The sequence below is a fragment of the Nelusetta ayraudi genome, unplaced genomic scaffold (genome assembly GCF_046127955.1).
Source record: "Nelusetta ayraudi isolate G7.1 ecotype Tasmania unplaced genomic scaffold, CSIRO-AGI_Nayr_v1 ptg000097l, whole genome shotgun sequence".
Lineage (NCBI taxonomy): Eukaryota > Metazoa > Chordata > Actinopteri > Tetraodontiformes > Monacanthidae > Nelusetta > Nelusetta ayraudi.
This window is the reverse complement of record NW_027466147.1, coordinates 3276046-3302500: the sequence shown is the minus strand read 5'-3', so window position 1 is coordinate 3302500 and position 26455 is coordinate 3276046. Positions and strand designations below refer to the sequence as shown.

Sequence of the window (26455 nt, the reverse complement as noted above, 5' to 3'; positions counted from 1 at the left end):
CCCATCGCTCCACGAGCCGACGAGCTATTAATCCCGACGCACCAACGGGACCTCCGGTCGCGTTTGCTGCTCAGTGCAAAAATTGTTGTTGAGTGCGACGACAGGACAGACAGCGACAGGCGACTCACTGTGAGAGTCTCACTGACAACTGATCTCTGCGGTCTGCAGTCTCATTTACACAGGAAGGGGAAATGCAACACAGAAATTGATTTTTTTTTTGTTTTTCTTTGTTAAAATTCCCAGCCGCTTGCTCCGTTGCAGACGCCGCGTCGACGCCCGCAAAATGTGCATTCTGCGCCGGCCGCACTGCAAACTGCAATTACTGCCACACTGCATTTAAAATAAGAAGCTCTTGTGCACTTGCAGGGTTCCTCCCGTCTGGCAGCGCACGCACGTCCAGCAGCAAGCAAGCAGTTCCACAGCAGTGGAACTCTGCCGGTCCTCCATCGCACCACTCTGGGGTCTTTGTTGCCACCGTGTTGGGGGCAAATGAAACCAAAAACCTAAAACCAAAACCTTTTTTTTTTTGTTTTGGTTTCTGCTCAGGTTAAAATTAAGAGTGGAGTGTTTCGGTGAAACAAAAGAAAGAGACACACCGCAGTCGACTCATTGCAGAGGCCACGCAGAAAGACAAACACACACTTATCCTCACGGACAATTGAGAGTTCCCAATTCAACCTGGCACGCATGCGTTTGGATTGTGGGAGGAAGCCGGAGCGCCCAGAGAGATGCCACGACCTTCCTGCTGTGAGGCGGCAGCGCTAACCGCTGCGCCACCATGGCATAGCTTAAATAAATCCCCAAAAAATAAAAAAATAAAACCCCCACTTCATGCATGAAGAGTGAACCAGAGGCGTCTGAAACCAGGACAGCCCTCCCTCGAGCAGAGCGAGGACCTCGGAACAGAGGGAGGCTTTGTGCCGCGTTACGTGAGCATCACCTGTTTGCAACCAGACGTTTGAGAGGCTTCATGTTCTCGGTCACAATGCGGCGCGGCGCGGCGCAGCGGGCCCTGGCCTCCTCTGGTTTCACGGCGGACGGAGCCCTCCTGTTGGCCCTCAGGGGCCCCGAGTCAGTCCTGCACGCACACAAACGCACAGACAAAGGAGAAGGGACAGACGTATACCACCAATCCGTCAAGAGAAGAAAAAAAGACTGTACGTTTGCCGCCCCACAGAGGAGGAGTAATAAGTAGGCGATCAATGTCAAAGTTCAAAGACAAATAAAAGATGATTTTAGCAACTTTCTTCTCGCACGCACGGATTAATTTTTTTTTTCTCCACGTTTCAAACATAAAGAAATGCATCACCCATGTTGGAATTTGAGCGCTACATCTAAAAGGAAAGGATTAAACGTAAAGGTTAAATGCAAATGAGAGACGCATTTCTAGCTGATGTAATTTGAACGTTTAGCATTGTTTTTTTTTAAACCCCCCCCCCCCCCCCACACACACACACACACACACACACACAAGTTTTTCTTCACGTTTAAAATACAAAGATACATTACGTATGTGGGATTTGAAGGCTAAATCCAAATGACAAGGATTGGGCGTAAATGTTAAAATGCAAAATTAAATCCGTGCTAGTGGGGAAATTAGCGAGATGTTGGATAAAAGTGAACTGCATGATCACATTTGTGTGAGGTAGAAATGTGTCGCATTATTATCACTGCTATAACAATTACCATGTTCATCACGACGACTTCTTCTTACCAAATGCGATAAAAAAAAAAATATATATATATAAATATATATATATAAAATACAAATACAAATACAAAAAAAAAGAAAAAAGAACTAACTAAATAATGATGATTACTATTATTATTACTATTATTATTATTATTATTATAATGCGCTTCGAGCATTTGCTAGAAGCAGGAGTTTATACATCTGCGTCGGACTCGGCTCTCTCTTTTTCTGTCTTTAAATGGCCCGAACGTGAACGCAACCAGACGCACTGCTTTCATGTACAGGGTTCTGCAATAGAAAAGAATTATATCTCGACAAGGGGGGAGGAAAAGGTCAGTCAAGGATCCATTTTATAAGCTTCTGATTCCTTCGTTCGGTCGGTGTCGCCGTTCCACCGCCACCGACCACGGGACCGTTAGCCGATGTATCGCTCGGTACCACATCGCAACGGTGCTGCAAGGCTAAAGAGCACCATGCAAAAGCGCCGAGACATTTTCTTTCTTTCTTTCCTTCTTTCTTCCATACACGTACAGACAAAAGCACAAAAGTGTGACACTCACCTCGAAGCGAAATCTTGAGATTTTACATAACGGGCTTATTGACTCGCTGCTTGTTGTCCCGCAGCTCCATCCAAGTTGTGTGTCTCAGTCTCCGCTCGGCTCGTCAGCCAATCAGCGAGCGTTGACAGCGGCGGCACTTCCGCTTCTTTCGTAATAAGAGTCGGAGCACATCAAGATAGCGGAACCTTGAAAGCGACTCAACACCGGCGTTAAAATGATATTAATCTGTATTTTTTTTTTTTTTTTTTTTAAATAATCTTTTTTTTTTTTTAAACATCTTTGTTGGCGTCATCAACAATCACGAGATTGCCACAAAACCCTAAAAAATTTAATCAAAAAACACCATGACTCAAGACACGAACGACAACAATTAAGACATTCATTTTATTAAAACATCACCATTTTATATATAATCCAAACAAATACTTCATACAAATGTTCTTTAAAGTTGTCATTCCTGACGGGTGAGATGGTTTTGGAGATCCTCGTTCAGCCGTGCGGTGCTCAGGGACCGCAGCCTCCGCACGACGCCTTGCGCTGAAGCCAAATCAGCTACAATATATTTCATAATGTAATGTGTCTTTTTGTGTCCTTCACACTACTGCAAGGGTTGTTTGAGTTCAAACAATCCTGTTCCACCTTTGACCACCTTCCCCACCACCAGGCAGGCGGAGGGCGACACCAGCTGGTCACGAGACCCTGCGAAAAATGACAGAGGACAAAAGAGCAGTCAGTAAAATGCCATTAGAGGCGGCTGAAGTGTTCACATTCTGTACTTGAGTGAAAGTATACATGCTTAAGTAAAAGTTAAAAAAAAAAAAAAAAAAGGAAATTTTTTGCCATTAATGATAATTTTGCAAAAAGCGAAAAGTTTTGTGACAGAATCATCTGGGCTTAACTGACAGGCGTTCACTGAAGAAGAAGAAGAATATGACCTGGTTGGAATGGTTTACTGTTATGTTATTGTGAAATCAATTATGAGCAGGCTGCAAATAAAAAAAGGGTCATAAGGTATTTATTTCTATTATATTTATTTCAATGGTTTTTTTTTTCATTTTTTGAGAAACATATTTAGCATGTGTGCAATATGAAGTTATTTATTGTATAGTATTAAGCTTTGCTTGTTCCATATTCAGGTTGAAGCAAAACTTGTTTGAATCCATGTAAAAATGTTCACTTTTCTATCTGGAGGAAGATTTATATATAAAAAAAAAAATCAATGTTGGATCAACACTTTGTCCAAGTTTATAAATATCACCGCCCCGCTGTATATTTGGGTTGGACACCTCAGCTTGTGAGACATCAGTGCTTAACCACCACCGCACTTACGCAATATCACATTTATATATCAAGATAATACAACTTTCTCCCAGAGGGTGAGAGGGTTTGAGAGTCTCTGCCACATCACGGACTGATGATGATCAGCTGCCTTTTAGCACTTCATGAAAGTGGAAGAAACCAAAGAAGACAGAAAAAAAACCCAGCAAGTGCTCTCACTTCCAGGCCCGGATGGAGGTCGCAGCGTCGGAGAACAACTACAAACAACTACGAACAACTACACCAAGCGATTCAACCTATCAAGTCATTCGAGTTCTTGCTGTTCGTATCAGTGACTCTGATATGCTGTCAGGGCGGGCATGGGGAAAATACGGCCCGTTAAGCTTTTTTAATCCAGCCCCCGCTGAACTTGAAGATATGATATTAATAGTTAGCAAGTCATGAAATAGCCGGATTTTATGGATTTCTTCAGTGCTTGAAGAGTCATGTCAATACAGAGCTAAATACCGTAGGAAGAAAATCAATGTGTCAGGGACCTCTGGCGTTTCTATCTTTGCTTTACTGCTTATCGAGCGCCCCTCACTCACCGAGCATGGTGGCCTGTTTGAGGAATTTGTAGCTGGTCTCAAAAGTCATCTGCTGCAGGGGCGAGGAGTTGGAGCGGATGGCATGCCGGTTCAGCGGCTTGTAGACGCCCTCGAAGCACATGTAGTCGGCGACCAGCGACAAGTGTCTGGGGTCAACCTCGATACCTGGATATTAACAGAGAAGAGGAGTGAAACTAGTGCGCTTCGATGTGGAGAGGGCGGAAATGACCAGAACCTTAGACAGAGACAAGCTGCATTTCCATAAAATTTGTTTGCAAAATAAAAGCCATATTTATAAAATTTCCATCAAAGTACAATTGTTGGTGGGAAGTCCATAAGCCGTGATGCTCGAGATTTGACGAGAATTAAACTTTTGTTTGCTGTCAAGAACTCTTGTTCTATTTTTCTCTTTGATTACTTGGAAAAAATATTCCGCCTCCTCCTCCGTCCAATCATAACGGCTCATTTTCACAGGTCAGTGAACTGGTCACGTGACGTGTCAATGTGAAAAAGTGTTTCCATGACACTTTTGCGATATCCCTCTATATGGATACGTCTGGAAAAACCACCTCACGAGAGCATCAAAACCTTTTTGCCACATTTGAGAGTTTTTTTCTTCCAAGTTCAGCCGTTTTTTTTTTTATCGTCATATTTAGCTTTTGCGCAATCCTAGGGGTCATGGAAACGCAGCTATGGATCAAACGTGTGGCTTCAATAGTCTTGCACTTTGGGCTCAAATGTTTCACCCACCCACCCCCAGGATTCTGCATGTCATCTGTGCATGTGACCATGGAATGCAGGGGGAGTGGCCTGAGTTGTCCTGCAGGCAGAATCCTGTGTGACTGCGGAGTGCAGTCGATATCCAAGTGTACTTGCACTGAAAGTTTCAGCCAAGATTTGATTTTTATGTTATACTACATGCAAGTAGTTGTACTGTATTGATAGTTGTGTTAATAATATTATACTGCACTATTGTCATTATTACAATACTACTGTTATCGTTATTTCACCGACGTTATCATTACAACTATTATTGTTGATACTGTATAATCTTTGCATTCCATTGTTTACAACCAATTATGTTATATTATATTATATGGTAGTGCATAACACTTCAAACACCATTATCCATACTTGCCACTTTTGTAAGAAATGTTTTTAACTTTAAATTTTGTATTTTTGCATTTTTGTAAAATTTACATTTCACCGCCACTTTCTTGTTAATTTTCTTTTTGACACTTTCTTCATCCCTCGCGTGCACAGTCACATCAGGTTTCGCCACACTCACTGACATTTCACTGCCATGTCACATGACGTGACAAATAAAGTTTTACATTTCGCCCTCCAACTATACTTAAGTTCCCAACTTCCTGAAAATTTTTGCGACGTCATTCAACGACGACGCTTCGCAAGCGTGTTTTTTTTTTTTTTTTAAAGAGCGTGCTTGCTTCCGTGCCTACCGTAGACAGCGAACACGTCCTTGATCTCCTTCTCTATCACTTTGAGAGCTACCTCGATCCCGTAGGTGTTGGCCATGGCGTGGACCTCATTGGAGTAAAGCCTGTTGATGTCCAAGACCTTTGGGGATGAACAGGAGGAGGAGGAAGAAGACAAGCAGAAGATTGATGGCTTGAGCGATGACAACCCGGCGTGCAAATTTTTTATTGTAATTTTAGATAATATGAGAAACAGATCTGGAGGGTGGCCGGTTGCACACTGTGTTGACTTCAACCTCACTTGACCAGTGACTAATTCGATCCACACCGAGGAGTCCAGTCATGAGCAAAGAAAACGTGATCAGCCACTGGACAAGCAGTGGTTCAGCCTGAAGCAACGAGGCTTCATTGCTTCAGGCTGAATCACTGCTTGTCCAGTAGTCCGCTCAATAACAAACCAAGTCACCCATTAACATATTTAATATAATTACACTCCACTCGGAAACCCCCTATACTGATGACTTCATGCCACAATTCAGCTACACTGGCTGATATTGACTGTATTTGTCCTGTCATAAAATGACTCCAGAGAGCGGATGATGACTCGATGACCACTGCTGTGTTGCCTGGTTTATAATTACATGAATGAGGACAAGCCAGCGCAGACGGTGAGTACAGTCAACGTTGAGCATGTTTTATGAGTGAAGGAGTTTGATTCATCAGTTTCATTTCCTTCTCCTCCTCCTCCTCCTCCTCCTCCTGGAGAGACTCTCTGACCTCTGACCTCCGGCTGGAGGGAGAAGGTACCGAGCTCATCATTACTGCAGCCAGGTATAAACACACACTCTCCTGTGTGTTCAGGGCAGCTCCTCTCCCACAGCCTTGTGTTATGTGAGATCTCTGCGCACGGCTAATTAAAGACGCGCTGACTCTGGCATCCTCTGTGTGTGTGTTTGTGTGTGTGTGTGTGTGTGTGTGTGTGTGTGCGCGTGTGTGGTGACTGTTCATCCCACACTTCCATTACTTGTCATGTGACCCCTTTGTTTGGCGTCTCCTTGGTCTCATGATGTCAAAATGCAGGGATGCACCAATACCATTTTTTTTTTACAGAGTGAGTAGAGTACGATTACTTGTATTTCAGTACTCGCTGATACAAAATACTTCATAATTCCATAAGACATTATAGAATTACTTTGATTTTGTATTTTTAACACGGGGTGGCTGTCACAACCTTTAGTGTAGTACTAGCACAAATTTAACAAAAATTGGACATCCGTTATTGTTGGTATCTGTACTGATATTTGTATCAGTATCGTACCGATACAATTCCGATACTTTTATCAGTACCGATACCTGTATCGGAATTGTGACTGATACCAGATAGAAGATGCGCTGACTCTGACATCCTGTGTGTGTGTGTGTGTGTGTGTGTGTGTGTGTGTGTGTGTGTGTGTGTGTTTTGGCGTCTCCTCGGTCTCATGATATCAGAATGCAGGGATGCACGATTACTTGTATTTCAGTACTCACTGATACGAAGTACTTAATACTGCCATAAGACATTATAGAATCACTTCGATAACGTACTAACACAATTTTAACAAACTGTCATATACATACATATACAACTGGTGTCGGTGTCGTGGCATCAGCACATATTTTACGAGTACGAGGAACAGTACTCCAGTATCGCCACAGATACCAAATACCTTTATCGGTATCGTCACTGATACCGAACACTGGTATCGGTACCGATACTTGCATCATTATCGTTTTCAATACCAGATACTTGTATGAGTACCGATGTCTGTATGAATTGTGACCGATACCAGATAATTGTGCATTCTGTGGCCGCCGACAGTACGTACGTCGCCGTGGTTGAACATCTCGTGCATGTTGATGCCCTCCGTGTTGAGGACCGTCTGCTTCTCGCCCGTCCTGGTGGTGCTTTCGCTGAGGAGGCAGCGCGTCAGGCCCTTGGTCTCCATGATGACAGCGTTCTGGGCCAGGGTGGTCAGGACCGACGTCAGGTCAAAGTGCACCTTGCTCACCGGCAAGACCAGCTCCACCTTTTGGCGAAGGATCGCAGGCACAGGTGAGTTGATTATTTTTCGAGGACGACGCGTTGTTGCAACTTGGAATCAAGATTTCTTTTTTTTTTCCTTTTTACTATATCAAATAAAGATGGTTGGAAGCAGTGCAAAGGAAGACGCAGAGCTACGTGAGAGTGTTACACAGCATGGCAGGTCTGACATGAACATAACTCAGCCGCAGACACTTCCTGCTGCAGCGCTGAGCAGTGAGAAGAGAAAACCTCAAAAACGACAAGGAAAAGGAAAGACATTCCAAAAGACTATGAATAGCGCCGCAGCCAACTCGTTAGAGGAAGTGAGAAGTGACACTGCCACCTTTGCATGGCTGGTGAGGGCTAAAGTGGGACACGCTGCAGCAGTAGCAGCAAGAGGAGAGAAAATGAGAAGTCGTTGCTGCTTGAACAAAGACACTGTCTGAAGCTGCGGAAGGCTCTGTAACGAGTCTGCGGCAAAGACGGGCGACCAGATGGTGCGGCGTGAGAGCGTGAGAAACCACGTCGGCTCGCGGTTTCGAGAAGCCGAAAAACCCAAGTCTTTCCACGACACTTTTGCGATGTACCTCCATATGGATATGTGTGAAAAACCACCTCATCAGAGCGTCAAAACCTTTTAGCCATATTTGAAGTTTTCCAGGTTCAGGTGTTTCCATCACCAGTTTTTTTTTTTATTGCAATATTTCGGTTGTGCGTAATTGTAGGGGTGATGGAAACGCAGCTATTGACTCTTTATTGAAAGTACGGCTCTGGCATAAAAACTGTGCAATTGAAAGGGTAGGAGAATTAATAACAGCTCGTAGTGAAGATCTCGGGTGAGCTTCCGGAAAGAGCGGCACACTCACCTCACACCAGAGCTCGTGCTCGAAGTCGTAGCGGTACCCCTCCACGGCCGTGTTGGACTGCAGGACCGCCTTCACCCTCATGTCGTCCTGGTCCTGGATCTCCTCCTGACACTGGGGCCTTTTGGACTTCCTGTTCGTGGCCGCGTGCTGCGACTGGTGGGACTCTTCCTGAGTGCCGGACGCCTTCTCCTCCGCCTCGTCTTCTTCATCCTTGCCGTCGTTGCCTGCTTCCTCCTCGCCCTCGCCCTCGTCCTCCTCTCCCTCCTCTCCCTCCTCTCCGCTGCCGTAGTCCACCTGCGGGGAGACCAGACGCCCGGCGGGTCGGGTCACTCGGGGTGTTTTAAATGAGGTGAAACAAAGCTGAGATACGTTTGCGATGGGAACATTTTTTTTTATATATATATAGAGCTGGTCAATATTATTACTTAGCCATATGAGGTTTCAGTTCTTTTTGTTGCATTGGAAAATGTGAGTTTCCATAAAAACAGAATATCTAGTCATTATTGTGCTCTGTAACTCATAAAGAAAAAAACCAAAACCAACAAGTTTGGCTTATTTCACCCTCGGTGTCATGCGAAGGAGGGAAGCAATTAGTACAAAGACTTTGTTACTGTACTTAAGAGGATTTTTCAGGCATCATATCTGTACTTTCTACTCCTTTGGAAATCAGAGCAGTGTCTGTTTTGCATTGTAGTCTGTGTTAAGTTTAAGTAACTGATCAGAACTCGCTTTCAGCTCACTGTTGTTTGTGTGGAGGTCGGGTCAAGACAGAGAAGCACAGCTGCAGCCATTCAATTTAGCCGCTGGCTGCCGTGCATGAATTTGAGTAAGAAGGAAATGAAAGGCTTGGTAAAGGAGAAGAAAAAAAGCCCATAGACAGAAGAAGGTGACACTCGACAATGGAAAAAAAGGGAGTGTTTGTATTTTTTGTTGATGGATCATTGTTTATAAATATATAAATAATATAAATATACTAGGTTAAAAAAAGCATTGTACATGTTTGGTTTTCTGTGATTTGTTTTGCTTTTGTCCTCTAAAATAGTTGGAAATAAAGTTACAAGAAGACATCTTGGGACAGAAACAACACAGGTCGCGGCCGGCCACACCTCCTCTTCCTGTTTCTCTTGTCTCTTGGCGTCGGTGGCGTCAGCGTCCCCTTCGTTCCCCTGGTCGTCCACAATCGGCCGCTCGTCTTCTGCCTCGCCGTCGTCCGCCTGCAAAACGGGAGAGAGAGGCGGAGGAGCGCCGTTCAGCTTTTCCGAGGACGCTCAGAGGCATTTTAGAACGATTTTGAGAGTCAAGTGCCGACGGTGTAACCTGCCGCACCACATTTGAACTTCGTCAAATATTTTCGATCCATCCCAATAGAATAGAAAAGGTAACTGGATTAACCAACTGTTTGATCAGAATCAAAATGGACCGGTCAGAACTTCCCCTGGTCCGTTCAGTCACATTAACACATATCTGTATACCAGTATCGGCGTCGAAACCGATACCAGAATTGGTTATCAGCGCCAATACCGGTACCAGTATTGGTTATTGGCAGTGATACAGATACCAGTATCGGTTTACGGCACCGATACCGGGGTTGAGTAGTCTACTCATACACATAAAATATGTGTCGACACCACAACACCGATACCAGTTGCTCACAGGAGCCCATCTTATATTGACATTTTCCATCTTCAGATGAAGGTGGGCTGTTTCCTTCTCCTTAACACATCAGACCTTCTTCACACTCCCCTGCCGCTGAGATATGGTAGAGTCAACATGATGAGGCTATCATCTTTCTAGCCATTAATAATAATGTGCTGTACAATAGCAGCCATCCAGCTCTCGGAGTGATTTCGTATTGGCCTCATGGGCCAAATATAATTACGCTGCGGGCAAATTTGACGCCTGTGCATTACCGCTTCTCATTGCGTCGTGAAGAAAAATGCCACCCTGTTTTTATTTAAATGTGAAAATCGAATTCTTAAATAGTAATAAAAACAGCTGAGAAAAAAATAGGACAAATCCAACCAGGTCTTGTATTTGCTGGGACTCGGTCACTAAAAAAAAACATTCCACTGTTAATCCCTTCGGCAGGATGTGGGCTGGGAATAGTTTGCCAAAAGAGATTTCAAGGAAAGCTGCCTGGTTCCTTACAATGTAAACACAAGTTGGCCAAAGCCAGAGGATGGTTATGAAAACCACGACATCCTAAAAATCACATGTAAATGCTTCGGCTGGCAAGAGACACTTCAGAGGCAAAATCTCCAGGAGCGTATCGACGCGCTGTGTTCATCAGAAAAAGAAACAGTCATACTACCACTACGACTAATAATAATAATAATAATAATAATAATAATAATAATAATAATAATAATAACAATGGTCCGATCAGAGAAAATAGCTTGTAATTACGAGATACGGTGTGATTTTTGTGTGTGAATGCAACCTGCTTCCATACAAACAAACAAATAAAACCAAAAAGAGACTTAAAAAAAACAAAAAAAACAGACCGCTGCCGCTTTGTCGGCCGCCGTGTCTCCGTCCAGGTCGTTGTCCCTGTACGAGGCCTTTCTGGTTTCTACGGCGATAGAGGCCAGCTTGGCGCTGCGCTTCTTGATGGCTTCCAGGAGGAGACGGAAAAACCTGACAAAACAAAAAGTTTGGTTTCCTTTTTTGCTCACGGAATGTCAGGTTAGTGTCTTTCTTTTGTTCAGACAAGGGTTCTGTTTGTCCTCCCTTGACATGTTAAACATGTCACATATTAAGCATGTCAAGGTAGGACAAACGGAACCCTCGTCTGAGCAAAAGAGAGACACTAACCTATGAAAACTGAAGTAAAACTTATAAAAACTATCACAGAATGTTTTTTGGGGGAGAGGTGATGGGACAGAATTTTTTTTTTGGGGCACACCTGGTTTCCATGTAGTGGAGGATCTGCCTGGGCGACAGCAGCTTGTCGTCGCTGTAGCGCTCCGGCGGCAGGAAGTGGAAGGTGACCTTGAACGCCCGCACGCGACTTTCGATGCGCAGACTCTCCACAACATCGACCTTCTGCAGCACCTGTTAACGCACGCAAAATCCACACAGATAAAGAGAGGTGGTACGTGCCGTTTGCTGATGTGCACCACTCAATGTCAGTGTCGGTATCAGGAGTCCAAGGTCCTCTCAGGGTTATCAAGGTCGTGAGACTTTGGGCGAGATCCACAAAGAAAATCCGTGTAAATAGCGAGAAAAAGGGTGATTCCGATCCACAGAGGGGACGCAAACGTGAAAATCGTCGGGAAATGCGCCGAGCCGCAAGTAGCGGCAGGGCTGCGCCAGACTCATTTGAATGTATTTAAGTGAGTCTTTACACGCAAAAGGATCTGCCCCTTAGTTTCTGTGGTGGCAGACAGAAAGACCGAAGCACCGCGCAACACCTTCTTGGTGCAGTTACACATTTTTTATTATGTTCTATTGTTCTGTTAATATTAGGGATGCGCAGATACTGATACCAGTATGGGTTATCGGTACAGATACTGATAGCAGTATAGGTTATTGGTACAAATATTGATAGCAGTATTGATTATCAGTGCCAATACCGGCACAAGTATCGGTTATCGGTGCTGATACTGGTACCTGTATCGGATATCAGTGCTAACTGGCGCCGATACCAGTTCTGGAGTTGAGTACTCTACTCGTATCCGTAAAATACCCATATCAAGACACTGATGCCAGTTGTATATGTACATACATACATATATATATATATTTATGTTTTTGTGTTTGACAGTCAGTTGTTCAAATAACAGAACAACAGAACATCTGTGAAAAATATTTTAAAAATCAAAGTGGCCGTTTTGCTTTACTTTGATCCGCCTGAATTAAGTTCACACCTATTTAATGTGAAAGCCCACCGCCAGCCACTTTAGACATTTGACACTTGTACGGAAAATGATTATTGGCACACAGATGCTAAGATTGACTTTTTTTTTAATAATTGGATTCATTTTTCCATATGTGATAGGATTGCAGCATTTCGTTCAGTGCCACAAATGCGTCCAAGTTTGGCATCCAGAATTACATGGTTGAACGAGTACGAACGAGAAGAACTGAAACAGGATGGTCGAAGACACAGGGAGTGGAGAGAAGGAAGGAAGGACAACTTTCCTCTAAATATAGAGCGACTTTCCCTCAAGTCAGAAAGAAAGAGCACATTTTCACGGTGACTCCTCACCTCGGCCAGGCAGACTCTGGCTAGTTTCTTCCGCAGCGTCTTGGCTCTCTTGAGGGCTTTGCTGTTGTTAAGCACGGGAACGCTCATCATGGGAGTTTTGATGTTGGAGCTGGCCACCATGAGGATCTCCCTCAGTCTAGGAATTAGATGTGGCGGTTAAAAAGTGGAGATACATTGGGCCAGAACTGACTCATAGTGGTTTCAGGTTTGGTTGAAGTAGGTGTGAAAGCACTCTGGTGCACACACAGACCACAGCCACTACTGGATACTTTAATTCTACTGTGTGCAGGCCTTATTAAGTACTCTGTATCGATGAGTACTAAAAAGGACATTAGGTCCACCCGAAACGTCCACACGGCATTCTGAAATTTCATCCCAATGCTGATTTATATCATTATTATTTTTATTATCATTATGAGCAGTGTGACAGCTCGAAGCGCCCTGGGCGGCCATACCGAGGAATTCCCAGAGTGACGTTCATCTCCCCTCTGCCTGCAAAGTGGAAGGTGTTGAGGGTCATCTGGGTGGAGGGCTCCCCGACGGACTGGGCCGCCAGCAGGCCCACCGCCTCGCCCGGGTCGCACAGCGCACGCTGCCACTTGTAGTGCAGCAGCTGGCGGAGGCTGCGGACACAGAGAGAGAGAGAGAGAGACACTCGTTCAGGCCTCTAAAAGAGGGGAACTGGAAGTGGGTCGAAAAAATTGATTTGTTGTATGTTAAAAATTCTGTTCATCTTCCAGACCCCCTCATTACATATGCATTTTTTGAAAGACCGCAAACATGACCCCTCTCACAAATACAAAAATGGACACGTCAGGAGGGCGTCAAGAACACTTCTCTTTTTAAATATGAACACAAAGAACTGCAAGGACGAAGAACGAACTGTATTTCTGTCCTAAGCTAACCAACAATCTGAATCTGTCCAAAACTGAAACTGATCGCTTCAGGTTTGAAATTTATACTCGGTAACTCAGCTGTCAAAACAGAGCTCTATGGTTTTGAGGACCTGACCAAGGGTGAGTGCAAGGGAAAAAAGGTTTCTGATTAAAATGCATTCAAAAAATGAGTGCATAATGCATAATTTTTCAAAAGATTTAACGTCCAAGATTTAGAATTATACAATAGAAAAAAATATAAACCATGGTTTTGATTGGAGGTCTCCAGTCAGCCAGTTTACAGACGCATTGTGGTCTGTGCGAAAAATTATTTTTGAACTGCAAAGTTTGCTGTTGTGTTGAGAGTCTGAGAGCAGAGGCAGACTGGCCAAACTACGAGGCATGAACTCAGTACCTGTGTGTGTCCAGGACGTCTTCCCTCTGCCCGCTTCGGTCCTGCAGGTATTTTTCCGTGATCTCGTTAAAGTTTTCTGATACCGATCCAAAGCTGACGTCCGGCCTCAAGGTGCTGATACAGGGCTCGGGGCAGCGCGACACCTTCTTGAGGTATTTTGACCTGCCGGATTCATCCAGAGCGAGCCACTGCTCCACCACCTGTGGAGTTCACACCACACTCTGTTCAGAGCAGGGCTGAAAGCTCAGAACAGAGTGGATCTGGGGACTGGTGTTGAAACCGAGCCGTCTTAAGTAAAGTAAAGTAAAGTATATTTATGTTAAGTTATGTTTGTTTACGTTGTGTTACGGTACGTTGACTTACGTCAAGTTACGGTGAGTTATGTTACGTTTATTCAAGTTACGTTACGTTTATTCTAGTTACATTACATTACGTTTCATTAATCTACGATAAATTAAATTAAATTACGTTATGTTTAGTTATTTCACGTTATGTTTAGCTATGTTAAGTTATTTCACGTAACGTTACGTTGCGCTATGTTACGTTCAGTTCAGTTGTCTCTCGCGCGTCACTACCTGCTTCACACCAAAACGTCTGCCGTGTGGATCTGTCTCTGCGCTTTGATCCATCTGCTTCAGTTTGGCCATCTTCTTCTGGGAAAACAGCAGGAAGGCTCCTGTAACACAGGTGGACAGAAGCGGTTACATCCTGGAGACATACATGGCGACGACCATACGGACGTCAATTAGTCCAGGTGGCAATTTTAATGGCTATTTACATATGTTTCTTTGGAGCCCTCGATGGTCGGTTAAATCAAAAAAAGAAAAGCGAGTCTTTGTTAACATCATTTTAATTGAGATAAGACAAAACAAAAACACCACTCAGTTATTTTTCAGTATTATTCTCATCTTTTGGTGGTGTAAAAAGCTTTTCTCACAGACTGAAAGTAATCGTTGCTGTGAGTCAGAGGGCTCTGCGTGCCAGCGCCATCACCTGAGCTGGGAGAGTCAGCATTGTGCACGCACGCCAAGAGACGCTTTTCATGGGAACACTGTGTGAGGACCGCGAGGCTTTAAAAGGACGGCTGGTAAGCGTTCTGGTTGCATGCTCGCCTCTCGGGTTTCAGGTTGTCGAGACCAGAGGGTCTTAAAGTGAACTGGGCTGTTTGTTGCTGGGTGGATCAACCGCTTGTTTACTGAATTTTGTTCATGCGTAGTACGTTTACGTATGCAGCATTAATCCTTCTTTGCCGATGCTAGTGTCATTATGGAAATGCACATGTAAAGTATTTCAGTTAAGCTACAGTTCTGTTAAAAATGCTTGATAAAGGTATTAATGATTAATTCATTGTTATTGGCATAAACTGAATATAGAAAGTGCAGATACCAGTAAAACAGCGACTGGAGGAATTAAAAGAGCGGTGTTCTGTAAAATCTGCCGTCGGCAATTCAAGTATGCCATCGGCCATACTTGAATTTCCCTCGGGATAATAAAAAAGTATATCAATCAATCAAAAATCTGATAAAATTAAACACTTGTAATGTAAACAAGCTAGGAATAAATCAGATGGACTTTATTGTAATTCTATTTAATAAAAACATGCACTTGCTTGCATTAAAGTGGCAAGTGTATCCATCTTGTAGAGTTCGGTTATGTCCTATTTAGCATTGTTATGCTGTCGTTTGCTGCTATAATCAAGTAAATCCCAGTGTGGGAAAGTTGGCATTTCCTCTAAGCACACATTGGCCCAATATGTGTGTGTGTGTGTGTGTGTGTTTGTTTGTAGCCAAGTGTGTGTGTAGATTTTGCCCCCTACCTTTCCGTGGACATTCCAGCTTCCTCTTGTCCCTCCAGCGCTGGATGGCAGCAAAGTGTTTGCTGGCAGCCAGAGGGTCCAGGTGGGCCAAGACCTGGTCCAGACCCTGGGACCTCTTGATGACCTGAGTGCAGGGGACGGGAAGAGACGCAGTTTAAATAATTTCGACTGGCAGTGAGGACATTGCAATGCTGTCCACCATTCTCACGTCCAGAGTTTGTGTGTAGTACATATTTATCCCCAGAGGCCATGTGGGGGCGCCGTGGGGCCCATGAACTACACCTTCACTGTGGCAGCCGTTTGGGCCAGTGGTGTCCACGGAGGAGGACGCACTGAATTTGACGAGGCTGCAAACCTGCTGCTGTAGGCTTGTTTTTTAATAAAGGGGTTTGTGCTCTGCTTTTTCAAGTTGTTGATTAAGGTTTAGAAGTGGCCCTTATTTATATACATATATACACAGACACACATATACACTGAGAGATATATATATATACACACACATATATAGAAATACACACACACACACACACACACACACACACACACACACACACACACACACACACACACACACACACACACAGAAAGAGAGAGAGAAAGGGTGTGTGTGTGTGTGTGTGTAGAGACAGACAGAGTGAGAAAACGCCTTTGTTTTTCACCTCATAGTTCTCCTCTATGAAAGGAAACTGTCTGGGTTGCAGGAACTGGGTCTTGGGGATGTCCAGGCCGTCTTCGCCGTACAGGAACTGGACGACGGAGCCGTCGCTGTCCCTCACCGTCAGATCGTACTGCACTACCAACCCCTCCAGGTGCTTGATGACACACCTGTGGAGACACGCAGCAGGGACGGAGCAAGCCCAGGAAAACGGAGGACAGGTTACGCTGTACCGACATAGAAAAATAACCAGCACGTAATTTTCATGAATCCGTTTTGGTTCACATTTTTGTTAAACTCATGAATAATATTAGATATGATGCAAAATCTGGCCAAAATGTCAATGATTACAATGTCTTAAAGGTCCAGTGTGTAATATAATATTTGGCTTGATTTATGATGTTTTTTATATTGAAGTGAAAGACGCTGTGGCCTAATATGTAACCACTTGAGGTCCAGTGTGTAAAATCCCCCAAATATTACACACTGGACCTTTGAGCAGTGTGCCTGGTCATCACAAAATGGATTTAACCATGTTGCTGCCTTTTGCAGAACAGAAAACGTATCACTTTCCACTTCTGCTGCAAAATATGCAGAGGGAAAATTAAATTTCTTTTTCCTTCCTCAAAATTCCTGTGGGTTGCGCTGAAATAGAGCGGCTATGCCCAGACAGGCGTGGGAGAGGGAGCAAGCCCAGAACTCTTGTTCTCCTGCTCAAGCCCGGCATGGATTCTTTTGCCCGCTCCGAAAGAAACGGCAAGCTCCGACGTTTGCCTGGTTACCTCTGGAGGTATCCCGATCTGGATGTTTTCACAGCCGTGTCCACCAGCCCCTCTCTGCCAGCCATGCAGTGGAAGAAAAACTCCTGCAGACGGAACGCAGACGCAAAGTCAAAAAGAGAAGTGTGAATCAATGGAAAGGCGCACGCACGCACGGCGTCCTTTATCGTACCTGCGCTTTGATTCCTGTCAGGAACCGTCCGGAAACGAAGCCCCCGGCGCCGGGGGAGGGGTCGTATGGCTGGAAGCACGGCAGAGACTTCCCAGAAGGCATCAGCGGAGGTCTGCGGCCCTCCAACTCAATTTGACCCAGCAAACAGGAAATCTAAGGGCGCAAACACACACACTTAAATATTCTTGATTAACAATGTTTTTTTTGTTTCTTCTGAAAGGATGCACTCACATGAATTGTGCTATAATTTCTATATTAATGAAAAATCAGTGTCAAAATGGCAGTAATATTGTAACCGCACTAATTTCTGGGACAGTATATATCGATGCATCGTTCAGCAAATTATTTTTTATCGTGAGAGGCCTGAAAAACAGTCAATTATATTGAATATAACTAAAACATCAACATGACTATTTACTAGACCTGTGTGTGTGTGTGTGTGCTGTACTTGCCATACCTGCATGGTGTTTACAGTAGATCCCTTGGCTCCTGATTGGACCATCAGCTGGAGGTTGTTGTCTGGGAAAGACGTGTGGAGTCCGACTGGCATGCAAACCTACAGCCAGAGACGACAGTCATTTGTTATCGTTACTGCAGGGGGCGCTGGAGTGGTCGCACCGTAAACAGGAGTGTACTGTGTTCATGGTGCATCAGTCCTTCGATGGTGCAGAGACCAGGAAGTGATTGATTGATTGATTGATGTCACCTTGTTAATGTCGTTGTTGATTTGGTTGGCCACTTCTTTGAACTTGTGGTCGGCCATGCTGAAGTCCCTCTGGTCCGGGTCCAGGTGAGCGTCCTGCCAGCGGCTCCGAGCCTCCGCTTCATCCACGTCGGGCGGCAGATTGAAAGCTGCCTGGAGAGCCTTGAAGCCAGAGGAGAAAAAAATAATTTGTTTTGCACCAAAATTCCTACTTGAAGTTGTATTTCTGAAGATGCATGTGATTTAAAACTCATCAAGTCACGAGGCAGACATATCACTCTCTTAAAACAAAGCATTGAGCTTTGACTCCATCTAATGGCAGGTATCATGAATTACAGAAAAAAGTTTGTTTTTTTGGGAAGCCTGATGCATTTGCATTGGCGCTGTATTGCACTGTATTGCAACAGAACAATTTCCATTTGTTTGTGTGCCTCCGATTCAGCCCACAAAAATTTCTCTGGCAAATATTTCATGGCAAAAATTTTTGGCTTGTGCCAAATTTCAAGGGTGTCCAAAAACTTATTTCCACTATTGTAAATTAACATTTACAACAGGGAGATACCTAAGAAAAATAATTCACTTCATTCCTCTAAGAACTTCATGTTTGTGTGTAGTACATATTTATCCCCAGTGGCCATGTGGGGGCGCCATGGGGCCCATGAACTACACTTTCACTGTGGCAGCCATTTGGGCCAGTGGTGTCCACGGAGGAGGACGCACTGAATTTGACGAGGCTGCTGAACTCTTAGAATAAAGAGGGATTATTCCCTTAAAGCTTAAAGGTCCAGTGTGTAATATTTGGCTTGATTTATGATTTTTGTATTGCAAAAAATCTGTAATATACTACCCACATATACATTAAAGGTGTATAATCGCAACAAAATAAAAGATATGCAGGTTTGCGTGGTTAGGCCACCGTAGTTCACTGGCAAGCTCAGGAGAGCGAGGGTAGGCCAAATAGCACTGCAATCTAAAATGTACCCACTTGATGTCGCTGTTTCTTCATCAAAATCTCCACATATTACACACTATACAAGAATATACACATAGCACAGCATATATATGGATAGACAGACAGACAGACAACTTTATCAGTCCCTCGAGGGAATTCCCTCAGGGAAATTTGGAAACACATAAAACAAATCAATGATCACTTCCCCAAAATGCTTAAGACAGAGTTTGGACTCACTTTGGTACCAACACTCAGTGATTTTTTGATGATTTTTCTCCTCTTCTTGTTGGCCCCAGGTTTCACCAGGATGTCTTCCACGCCTGGGGAAGGACAAAGAAAACCCAATCTTAATCGGTCCGCAAGTGTAAAACCTCACTCACTTCCCATCAAGCGCTCTCTCTCTCTCTCTCTCTCCCTCTCCCTCTCCCTCTCTCTCTCTCTCTCTCCCTCTCCCTCTCCCTCTCTCTCTCTCTCTCTCTCTCTCTCTCTCTCTCTCTCTCTCTCTCTCTCTCTCTCTCTCTCTCTCTCTCTCTCTCTCTCTCTCTCTCTCTCTCTCTCTCTAACACCCACCCAGCGTGAAGCCGCGGTAGAGCTGCAGGTAGGCGGTGAAGAGCCGGGCCAGACAGCTGAGCAGCCTGCCGCTGGTCCCCCCTCCGTACAGCTCGTAGCAGCAATGCACCAGGCCGTAGGCCGAGGAGCCGTAGTGGGCCTTGTCCAGGACGCCCATCAGCAGCTCCCCCTCACGGATCACCACCTGGGAAACCCAGAGAGGACGGAGGCAAGTTGAGGATGTCCTGCTTATATGCGGGGCTCTTTAGCTCTTTATTGAAAAGACACTTAAAAAAAACTGAAAAATGGATCCACGCAATAAATTCAGCGGATTTGGGGAAGCTTCCGTCAGGCTCGTACGCATGTTGATTGGCACTAGAAAGATAACAACTGCTCGTGTGTCCGCGTTACCTGCGAGTCACACATGCTCTCGGGTTTGTATCCCGGCGCCCAGCGCGGCGGCTCCTGGATCCACGCCTTGCTGGGGATTTTGGATTTTCCCACCAGGTTGAGCGGCACGGCGTTCTGCGGGATCACGTTGAGCAGGAGCGTCGACACCACCTGCAGGGAGACAAAGTCAGCGCTCAATGGTCACCATTCTATTGATGAGGTTCGATGGTTCTCTTTCCGGCGACGCCACGGTGGCGCACCAGAGACAAACTGGCAGCAGTGAGGACATTGCAAAGTTTGTGTGTAGTACATATTTATCCCCAGAGGCCATGTGGGGGCGCCGTGGGGCCCATGAACTACACCTTCACTGTGGCAGCCGTTTGGGCCAGTGGTGTCCATGGAGGAGGACGCACTGAATTTGACGAGGCTGCAAACCCGCTGCTGCAGGCTTGTGTTTATTGAAGGGGTTTGCTTGCTTTATCTGCTCTGCTTATCGCCCCAACCACCGTTACAAATATCGACCACTTTATCAATACTGAAAAACCACCTCATGAGAGCGTCAAAACCTTTTAGCCATATTTGAGCAGTTTTTCCAAGGTTAGCTGTTTCCATGACTGTTTTGCTATGAACTGGCCACTTGTCCAGGGTGTCACCCTGCTTTAGTCCCAATGACAGCTGGGATAGACTCCAGCAGTGACCCTGAGCTGAGGAATAAGCAGGTATTGAAAATGGAAGGATGGATGTTTCTCTTTCACCGAGCGCAAAAACACACGGAGCAGGAAGTTCAGTTCACCTGCTTTCCCGTCCACAGTCGCTCGGGTTTGACGATGGCCGGCGGCAGCAGCTTGATTCTGCCCTGTTTGTCCGTCAGTCCTCGGTACACCAACTCGGTGTACTGGACTCTGTTGAAGAAGCAGCCTCGTATGGTCATCCTGGTGCCCGACACCATGTGGTCCTGGATCAGCCCGGCCAGAGGTTTGCCATCCTGAAGACACAGGAGTTTTACTTCAGCGTTTTCTTTTCCTTTAATCGAGAATTAATAGCATCGTATGCCTCTGAATGGTAAACAAACCAACACAAACTCACCTTGGGTACGAGGTACTGCTGGTCGGTGCTCACCAGCGTGTAGGCCTCGGCTCTGGCCAGCTCACTCTGGGGGAAATGTGCGTTCATTTCGTCCCCGTCGAAATCTGCGTTGTAGGCCTTGCAGTTGGCGTAGTGGAGCCGCAGCACCTGGAAAGTGCAGCGCAGTAGCTTGAAAGCGTGTTTGTCAAACAGTGAAAAACAAATGCATCACGCCAGACGTCACAAAGAATTTTGAAAATGTTATTTAAACAAATTATAGTATTTTGTAAGTAATGACAGATTTAGTCTCAATTATGATTTAAATGCTCCAGAAACTAAGTTCTGCTTGACTAGGTCCCCTATATGAAGGTGACGGAATGTGTAAGTGTGATTCTCAATGGATTCTTAAGCCGTATTGAGGGTAACATGAGGAGTATTGATTTATGGCAGACTAAATACTAGGGGTGAGAAAAAAATTTGATTCTTGGATTAATCGCCATTATGACAATGCCAATTATGAATTGATTCACAAATTAAAAAAAAAAAAAAAAGAACCAACAACAACTATTTTTATAAGAAGGCCAGAACTCATCTGCAACTACGCTGCAGCATTGTACCGGACCGTTTAAGGCAACACGCACTGGGCACACAAGCATGCAGATCAAAATCGCGATTCTCGATTAATCGCGATTAATTGATTCGTAGCCCCCTGTATCAGAATCGAATTGAATCATCAGGTACCAAGCAATTCCCACCACTACTAATTATGACGTCACTGATAACGTAGGCGTGAAATACACGGCCCGCCACCGATAGGACTGTTACCTTCTCCCCAGGCAGGATTCTTGCACAGTGGGCTTGTATGGAAGGTCTGTGCAGCGTGGGCTGTCTGTTCAGCAATAAAACATCTCCGTTCTTGATGTGTCGATTCACCTGGACGGACCACAAGACAGAACGCAGAGATGTCATAACGCTGCAGGTAGTGTTGTAGTCAAGACGGCACAAACCCAGAACAAGACATTTTCAAGACCAGAGAGAATTGAGATCAAGACCAGACCAAGACATTTGGAGGCCGGGACCAATCTCCAGTACTATAACACTAGCTGCAGGTTTGTCTCAACTAGGGCCCCCCCCACCCCCGACTCACGATCTTCATGGGCATCTTGTTGGGTCCGGTGGAGGGCGTGAGCAGCTGCTTGGCCACGGCCTCCCTCTGAGCGAAGTTACTGGCCGACAGGATGGTTCTCCTGCCGTCCTCGTTGATCACCATGGACGCCCCCGGGTGGACGTTGGGCCCGTTGAGGACGGCCTGGCGCAGCTCCTTCACGTTCCACGGCGTGACGGGCTGTGGGTAGGTCAGCTTGGTGGCAAACACCTGGAGGGACGGCAAAGAAACCCGGAGTGGCGACGGGTCGTTGGCGAACCAACCAGGAAACAAGACATATTTTCATACAGACGTTGCTTCCGATAACCTAAGCTGTTGCTTGTCCATCGCTGTGATAGCTATTACTCGGTGAGCGTATGTAAAACACAGATGTACCATGGGTATTCCGATCTCGTTGGTCCCGATGTACATGTCTGGACAGATGACGGAGCGGGCGGCAAAGTCCACTCGCTTTCCCATCATGTGTTTCCGGAACAGTCCGTCCTTCTTCTCCAGTATCTGTCAGTTCAGAGGAGCCAATCAGTGGGTCAGAAAGTCCTGGCTCGGGGAGGGGGTGACATTCTCACACCAGTGTGTTGGTGTTGTTTGCGATACCTGTCTGACTCCGGGGTACTTCTCCGTCATCAATTTGTCCATGTCACTGTCAAACACAATGTTGACGTGGCTCTGCAGTCGGATCCAGATGTTGTAGAGTTTGTCGTTGAGCGAGTGGCCGGGCATCGTGAACAGGAAGGCCTTGTCTATCTGTTCCTGAGCCTGAGGAGGAGAGCGAGACTGAGGAGCAACACCTGACATCTGAACAACCCCGAGGGCGGATGGACACCACGGTCGGCTCGAGGGATGCAGCAATATTCTGTGTTTAACCCATATAAAACTACTCTGAAAGATATTAAGATGTGGAAAGCGTACTGTTACCACGCATCAAAAGTGGGCTCACCTCCTCGTCCTGAAGTTTCTCCCCGGCGATCAGAGCCAGAAGCTTCCTGATGAGCTCGCAGTCCTTCATGACGGCCTGCATGTTGACCGTCTGACCGTTGGTGAACATCTGGTCGCCCAGCCGATTGATGGGACGATACCTGACGGGAAGAGGCGTGCAGGATTTTGAAGAAAAAAAAAAGGAAAAAAAAAGACCCATTCATCAATCTTGTTGCAGAATTGTTTTAAGAGCCAAACATGTGGGCACCGGATCAAAGTCTACCTGCAGGGCGGCACCACCAGCAGCTCCAGGAAGAAGAGGTCCGGATGGAAAGCTTTCTGTTTCGCTGTGCCTTCCTCCAGTCCGGAGAACAGGTGCTTCAAAAAGAAAGCTGCAACAGGTCGTGTAAGTCAGATTTTTCTTTGGCAGGCACACAGTAGGTCAAACTATTTACTAACTTGTAGTTGTTTCTGAGAGGTCTCAAAAACCCTTTTACCTTCATTCTGCCACAGCTTGTGTGTGTGCTCTCTGGCTGTGCTCGCCGTTATGTAGATTCTCTTTCCAGTCATCACATCTTCTACAGAAAAAAAAACAGACAGAAAAAAAACACACATGTTCGTTGTGTTTTTACGATTAAGCTCCGAATTTTCCATAGTTAACCGCGATTAACTTGAATGTTCAAAATATCATTAATTCCTCCAAAACCAGATGATGGATGGATGGAGATATTATTTCTTTCAAAACAGCGCACCTAGACCTCACCTGCACCATTACCCAAATAAAAAATGACGATGCAACTCACCGTCGGTGTCGCCAGTGCTCTGAACTCCTGTTGGGATCATCACCGTCAGCTTGCTGTTGTGTTCACGGCGCACCAGGAATCTGCCGCACCTGAACGCAGAGGGTTGAAAATTAAAAGAGGAATTTGCACTAATACAGACCTCCACAGAGTCGAGTTTATGACACTCACGTCGGTAAATTAGATTGGATTAAATTCCACCTTGTCATTGCACAAGTACAGAGAAGTGAAATGCAGTTGGAGTGCTTTGCATTGAATTCAATATGAATGTGCAGTATATTTGCACACATAGCATATAGCCCTGAATCAGCCTCAGTCTGTCATTGTAAATATCAGGTCAAGAGGTGAGCAGCAGATTACCTGCAGTGAGGGCACTTCCTGTTCTTCATCTGGATCCTCCAGAAGTCATTAATCAGGCTGCCCTTTTTCTCAACGAGGTGCTTGATCTGAAAAAGTCAACAGATATACTGTCGTACGCTTGTCCGAGCGGCTGTGTGGGTGGAAATGTCGTCATCGCTCTCAAAGTCTTGCGTGCGCTCACCGGTTGGACGTTCTCCGAAGCGTCGGCGTTCGCCCCGATCACCGCGTCCGTGAACTCCTTCAGCACCTGTTGGATCTCCTCTCCAGAGGCCTTGGGATTCTCTTCTAGGTGCTGGCGAGCATGAATGCACAAGTGCACAAATGAGTAGAGTTGTGCACATTTTCAGGTCTGCTCTCAGCTTGGACTCCCACTGCCCTTGGCCTGCCGTCTGGTGTAGAATGTGTTCAAAACTAACTGGGAGCAGGACCCTTGACCTATGTATATTCTTATATACATATAACAACAGTTCTAAGGGTAGGACAATAAAAATGCTTTTATTGTACAGTGTGTATGCACTTTAATTAATATATTTATGGGCTGCATATTAAACTTTTACCAATATAGAAATGGTCACCAACCTGGTTGAGAATATGCTCCGCCATGTAAACCTCCCTCATGGCTCCGTGGTCCACCAGCTTAAGCTGGCTGAGCAGCAGGTGCATGGGGGCTCGGGGACACGTTAACATGTGACACGCCAGGCAGGCACCGCGCAGCATCAGGTAGAGTTTCTGACGACAAAGAGGATGATGAGATCGATAGATAGATAGCAATTTAATGTCACTGCACAAAAATACACAAAGAGAGAGAGGAGGAGGAGATACAGTAGCACGATTGCTAATCCCAGTTAGCGGGAAAAGAGTGAGGAACATGAGAGTGTTGGGCTGTGTGTGTGGTGCATACAGCTGCTTACATCGAAAAACAGCGGGTTGTACACGGGCAGAGGGAGCTCCACGTGTCCCAGGTGTCCTGGACAGTTGTTGAAGTCCTGGCAGCAGGTTGAACACACCTGGTCAAAGAACAAATGCTTGTTTAAAAACAGGGAAAAAACTGGTCAAGACAACTTTGTATGACGATTTGTTGGGGGGAAGGGACGTGCCTCTTTGTTGTCTGCTGGCCCCAAAGCCAGATCATACAAACTGTTGGGGGCCACGTTCCCAACCGCATCAAGGAACCGGGAATTGGTGATGGTCTTCACACTCAACTTCCTGGACAGAGGGAAAGAAAAAATAAGAGTAAGTGACACTGATTGTTGCTTCGACAACGCAGGTTGTCAGCAGTTTTTTTTCAAGTTTTTTCAAAGTCAGCCCCAAACTTTGCACAGTTTTCATTGGAATTTAGAATTCTTATTAGGTCTTTTTGTTGAACATTTAAAAAAAATGAAAAATTCCTCAGCAAGTAGAACACGCTGTTTCCAGAATCCTATCATGAATATTTGTCTATTGTCTCATATATTTGTTCTTCTTATCATTGCTGTAGTACTTTCTGTAGTACTCTCTTGTACTTTCCGTACTTAGAGTTGTGCTGATTTGTAACTTTTCCTGAAGTTCTTCTCGAAATACCATTGTCATCATTATTATTATTATTTTTTAAAGAAAGCTGCTTATCGGTAATTCATGTCAAATCTTTGTCGTTTAACTACGTAGGTAACGGCTTAAAAATCACAACACTAAAAAAAAAAACAGTAACACATGACGAAGAATTCTAACAGTGAAATAATAATACGTCAAACCCCCCTGACATTTTAATAGCATTAAATCAATAAATATTTGCAGTACGAGTTAGACAACTGCGTTGCCGGGCCTAACTAATCGTGTCAGCACACCTACGTGTATATAAATATCTGAAACCTAACTTTGAAGGCGAATAGCATTGAGCAGCAATCGTGTTGTTTTAACTCGGGTTAGCATTGAAGTTGGAAGTGGAAACATGCGTCCTCACCTTATCTCTTCGGCGGTGTACATGCCAAAAGACATGCCCTGCAAACGCCGCCATGGCACGTCTTTTCCGAACAACATTGTTTGTTAACAATAGTTTCCTATTTTGGTTGCGTATTAATGTAAAATCATCGCGAAGAGTTGAACCACATGCGCGGACTGTGCCTTCCTCGCCACACGTGGGAACGCCACAATGTGCTTAGAAATGCAGGGGGGT

The 26455-nt window shown here is 45.2% G+C and overlaps 2 protein-coding genes and 3 non-coding genes across 5 annotated transcripts in view; all 5 read right to left on the bottom strand.

Annotated features, from left to right (window-relative positions):
• Positions 1 to 2409, bottom strand: part of st3gal5 (ST3 beta-galactoside alpha-2,3-sialyltransferase 5) — an 11984-nt gene extending 9575 nt beyond the window's left edge. The window contains exons 1-2 of the mRNA XM_076048152.1: positions 2254 to 2409; positions 941 to 1078 (exon numbers count right to left, since the gene is read on the bottom strand). Coding sequence (XP_075904267.1) covers positions 941 to 972 — 32 coding nt within the window. The 5' untranslated portion in view covers positions 973 to 1078; positions 2254 to 2409. The remainder of the gene's footprint in view (positions 1 to 940; positions 1079 to 2253) is intronic.
• A 209-nt stretch (positions 2410 to 2618) lies between these two features.
• Positions 2619 to 26440, bottom strand: polr1a (RNA polymerase I subunit A). The gene is made up of 37 exons (XM_076048202.1): positions 26243 to 26440; positions 25401 to 25509; positions 25215 to 25310; positions 24883 to 25032; positions 24485 to 24595; positions 24304 to 24389; positions 23947 to 24035; positions 23641 to 23721; positions 23427 to 23535; positions 23166 to 23304; positions 22823 to 22984; positions 22604 to 22726; positions 22211 to 22438; positions 21889 to 21996; positions 21085 to 21231; positions 20792 to 20983; positions 20020 to 20169; positions 19630 to 19813; positions 19297 to 19379; positions 18111 to 18269; positions 17862 to 17960; positions 17405 to 17557; positions 17236 to 17318; positions 16458 to 16623; positions 15799 to 15922; positions 14558 to 14658; positions 13983 to 14182; positions 13148 to 13315; positions 12693 to 12828; positions 11388 to 11536; positions 10987 to 11119; positions 9589 to 9696; positions 8483 to 8776; positions 7420 to 7620; positions 5579 to 5696; positions 4119 to 4283; positions 2619 to 2952 (listed from the first exon to the last, which is right to left on the bottom strand). The coding sequence occupies exons 1-37, from the start codon at positions 26317 to 26319 to the stop codon at positions 2852 to 2854; spliced, it is 5082 nt and encodes a 1693-aa protein (XP_075904317.1). The 5' UTR covers positions 26320 to 26440; the 3' UTR covers positions 2619 to 2851.
• Positions 16014 to 16150, bottom strand: LOC142902801 (small nucleolar RNA SNORA5). The gene has a single exon (XR_012929153.1). It is a non-coding gene; the product is annotated as a small nucleolar RNA SNORA5 (small nucleolar RNA).
• Positions 18710 to 18846, bottom strand: LOC142902800 (small nucleolar RNA SNORA5). The gene has a single exon (XR_012929152.1). It is a non-coding gene; the product is annotated as a small nucleolar RNA SNORA5 (small nucleolar RNA).
• On the bottom strand, positions 20294 to 20430 carry LOC142902799 (small nucleolar RNA SNORA5). The gene has a single exon (XR_012929151.1). It is a non-coding gene; the product is annotated as a small nucleolar RNA SNORA5 (small nucleolar RNA).
• Positions 26441 to 26455: the final 15 nt, after the last annotated feature.